Source organism: Triticum aestivum, chromosome 5B, assembly GCF_018294505.1.
Source record: "Triticum aestivum cultivar Chinese Spring chromosome 5B, IWGSC CS RefSeq v2.1, whole genome shotgun sequence".
Taxonomy (NCBI): domain Eukaryota; kingdom Viridiplantae; phylum Streptophyta; class Magnoliopsida; order Poales; family Poaceae; genus Triticum; species Triticum aestivum.
The window spans coordinates 550,768,828-550,772,509 of NC_057807.1; the positions used below are offsets into that span (position 1 = coordinate 550,768,828).

General features: G+C 44.7%; 1 protein-coding gene across 1 annotated transcript; it reads left to right on the top strand.

Moving 5' to 3' along the window:
* Window positions 1–239: 239 nt before the first annotated feature.
* On the top strand, window positions 240–2,543 carry LOC123115014 (cation-chloride cotransporter 1-like). The gene is made up of 2 exons (XM_044536325.1): window positions 240–434; window positions 1,884–2,543. Exons 1-2 carry the CDS (start codon window positions 240–242, stop codon window positions 2,541–2,543), a joined length of 855 nt encoding a protein of 284 aa, XP_044392260.1.
* Window positions 2,544–3,682: the final 1,139 nt, after the last annotated feature.

The following is a 3,682-nucleotide window of genomic DNA, read 5'->3' on the forward strand; positions in this document are numbered from 1 at the left end:
GAAAGAGGTCTTCTCTTTTTGCCTATCATTTTCTCACGGTCCTCCACCGAACGATCAACACCTCCTTCCTTTCTAGCCTTTTTCCCTTTCACCTTCTTGTGTCCCTGCGTAGCAGATTTAGTGGCATTGAAAATAAAAGATGAGCCAGGCTCCCCAAAATCTCCCTTGGCATTTGCTGCAGCGAATTTAGCAGCCACAGCACTGGTTAGTGCCTCAAGCATTCCCGGCTGGAATAGGAGATGGCCATGCTCTGTGGTTTGGTTGGGCACCACCATCGCCATAGTACACAGGGCCCCCTGACCCGCCAGGATAGTCTGGTCCGGAGCAGCAGTGGGCTGCATGTGTTGCTGGAGATGCTCCCCATCCTGGCGCAGGTCCTGCAAGGGCACTTGGCCCCGTACTTCATGGCTCCGCCCGGCAAGCGCAGCCGTCATGTGCCTGCCTGGTGATGTGGTGTGTTCCTGCTTTTTATTTTCTGCCGTTCACCTTTTCTCTTGTAGCCTTGTAATTAATGCTTGAAATTAGTTTCAGGCACGTCAAAGCATCCAGAATCGATGACAAGCTGCTTAAGTATGTCGCAAAGCTAACCACGTTCTCCAGTCTACGCTGACCCCTCGTGACCATGGTCCAGGGCCTCAACAAAACAAGAGCCAGGCCGGGCACCAGAAGCTAGGGAAGCAAACCAATCTGACCCTTAAAGCTACAGTGTTGACTTCAACATCGATGACTCAATTTGGTCCAGAACTAGCTCCTTTCCCAATACCACACAGTCCTAGCTAGGGAACACAAACACAACCCAGCCCACGTTGAGTTTAAATCCCGCCAGTTTCCCATAGGAGAACCAAATTGATATGAGTGCTTGTAGAATTATGGCTTCACTAGCTAGGTAGTGCATGCTCTACCTATTTCATGGTTAGTGTGTGCTACTTCTCACTGAAGTCCATATCGAACATCATGCCCGACTGGGAGATTTATATTGAGAAGATAGAGAGCTGCCATGTAATTAACGACCATGTGCTTGATTACCTAACTCTTTTCTCCCTCTTACATGTAGAGCGTGTTCTACATTAAGGAACATGCGCGTATGTCAGAAAGACTCCACGGCCAATGCTGACCACCCTCATCTGGCCCAATTACATGCGAAAAGGCCCAGCTACATGCGAAAAGCAAAGGACCTTTTATCCAACCCCTAAAATAACGGAACTTTTATCGAAATCACTAATTAAGGAGTACTTCATTAAAACATCACTCCCACCTCCTCAGGTTGCGATAAGGCCCAGCTACATGCGCGTCACTTGTCGCAATCTAGGAGTTTCCCATTTTTTCGTGCATCCTTTTATTTAAAATGTTTTATCTCTTAAATTGTGCGTCCAAATCTTGAACCGTTTTCACCATTGGATTCCTCGTGTTGAGATCTCCAAAATTAGATCCCATATTGATAGGTTTTGACAAAAAAAACAGAAAAAAAGGACAAAAACCGAACGGAAAAATAGAATCGGGAGCACTTTTTTCCCTTTCCGAAAGAGGCATGACCGTGCCTCTCGTGGAAGGAAAAAATAGAAGCGTGTTCTTTTCCGTTTTTGAGAGGCACGGCATGCCTCTCACGAAAGCACAACCGTGCCTCTTGCAAAAGAAAACAAAACAAAAAACACGTTTTTTTTTCATTTTTTGAGAGGTACGGCCGTGCCTTTCGTGAAAGCACAACCGTGCCTCTCACGGAAGCAAAACCGTGCCTCTCACCATAGGGAAAAAAAATAGAAAACGCGTTTTTTTCCGTTTCCGAGAGGCATGGCCGTGCCTCTCGCAAAAACACAATTGTGCCACTCACGGAAGCAAGACCATGCCTCTCGCGGAAGGAAGAAAACAAAAAACGCACTTGAAAGCTGCGGCACCCTGAGATTTGGCGCCTTGAGAATCTGACAGAGATACCGTCAACATTTATGAGTACCATAAACGATTGCATGATTGATAACAAGGTCATGGTTATCGTGAAGGGTCTTGATGAGTGGCCGAATGAGTTCCAGAGACAGTATGAGACTATTGACCTGTATTGGATTGTGCGAGATGGAGGACTGATGCTTCTTTTGTCTCAGCTCCTGCTCACAAAACCGGCCTTCGAAAACTACAAGATCCAAGTCTTCTACATACTTGAAGAGGACACTGATGCTGCAGAGCTAAAAACTGATGTAAAAAAGTTCTTGTACGATCTTAGGATGCATGCCGAGGTCATTGTCGTGACTATGAAGTCCTGTGAATCTCATGTGGAGAGCAGTAGCAGTGGTGCACAACCAGATGATTCCCAAGAGGCCTACACAAGTGCACAACAAAGGGTCGATAAATTCCTCTTCACAATGTTTAAGTTGAACTCCACAATACTAAGGCACTCCAGGATGGCAGCTATGCTGCTAGTGAGGCTCCCTCCGCCACCGCTGAATCATCCTGCATACTTCTACATGGAGTACATGGATCTGCTTGTAGAGAACGTCCCACGCATGTTGACAGTTAGGAGATATAGAAGAGATGTTGTCAGATTTTTTACTTGATCAAAGACGTACAGTCCGAGCCCCATTCTGTTGTCGTGCCATCGTAGCAGAATGGATACACATATCAGAATCCACTGTTCAAGTTGGAAGGCCTTCCTCGATGGCTACTTTAGATGGGATGCACTGGGTTGTATTGCCATATTAGGTACGCAAAATATAGTATCTTCATTCTTTACACAACAGATGAATACTTGGTCATTACAAATTTTGTACCCCTATTCTCCATACTTGACAATTTTAGAAACACAATGCCTCCCCCTTTTCACCGGAACAGTAGTGATGTGATCCTGTTTGTGTTATTTTCCATGACGAACTGTACGATTTAAGAAACTGTGTAACCAGTTGTTGAAAGGGGGCAATACCAAAGCTATAATTAGAGAATATTCTGGTAACGCCTGATGCCGATGCATCTCAACGTCAGCTGATATGATGTTTTTTACTGGATTTGTGTTGACATACTACCAAGTCTTCATGCACGGCACTGCTGTTGTTCTCTGTGCACAAGTGTCACTGCCGAGAGTTAATCTGTCAAATGCAGAGTATAAGAAATTTTGTTGGTGCGAGATTTTCCTGTCTTGTCACTAGGCGTATTTACCGTGGTAATGTGATATGATCCCAGCATGAACGTCTCTTTTTATGGTTTTTACTGGTCTAGGCGTCCAGGCTTAGTCATTGTGTCAAGATGATGTGTTGTACTCCCTCCGTCCCGCAATATAAGACGTTTTTGCAAGCTAACGTCTTATACTGTGGGACGGAGGGAGTACTATTGAATTAAGTGACATGACGGGAGTGTTGATATTGCTAACCAGAGTGACACTCGGTTTCGTTAGCAACACCTACCGACTCTCAACGAATATATTCTTAAATTCCTCGTTCTGTTATTTTCCTTTTATATTTGGTCCTGCAATTTGGTGATCTTGCACGTTGAAGATTGACCACTAGCAAATCATCTTACTCTACATATTATCTTCAATGAATAGTGGAATATTTGAACGGAAGCCACCTCTGAGAGATTAAAACTGGTAGGGAATAGAAGCTTGCATTTGTCATAGTCGAAATACCCTTCCTCTGAACTTGAAAATTAGGATAAAACCACACCCGATCTGATGTATCATTCCATTCTCGTGACAAGCTCGTAG

Excerpts from the sequence above, each read along its gene's own strand:
- LOC123115014 (XM_044536325.1), top strand. The coding sequence starts at position 240 with ATGGCCATGCTCTGTGGTTTGGTTGGGCACCACCATCGCCATAGTACA. Across the intron at positions 435-1,883 it reads CCGGCAAGCGCAGCCGTCAT|CTGCGGCACCCTGAGATTTG; the intron begins GTGCCTGCCTGG and ends CGCACTTGAAAG.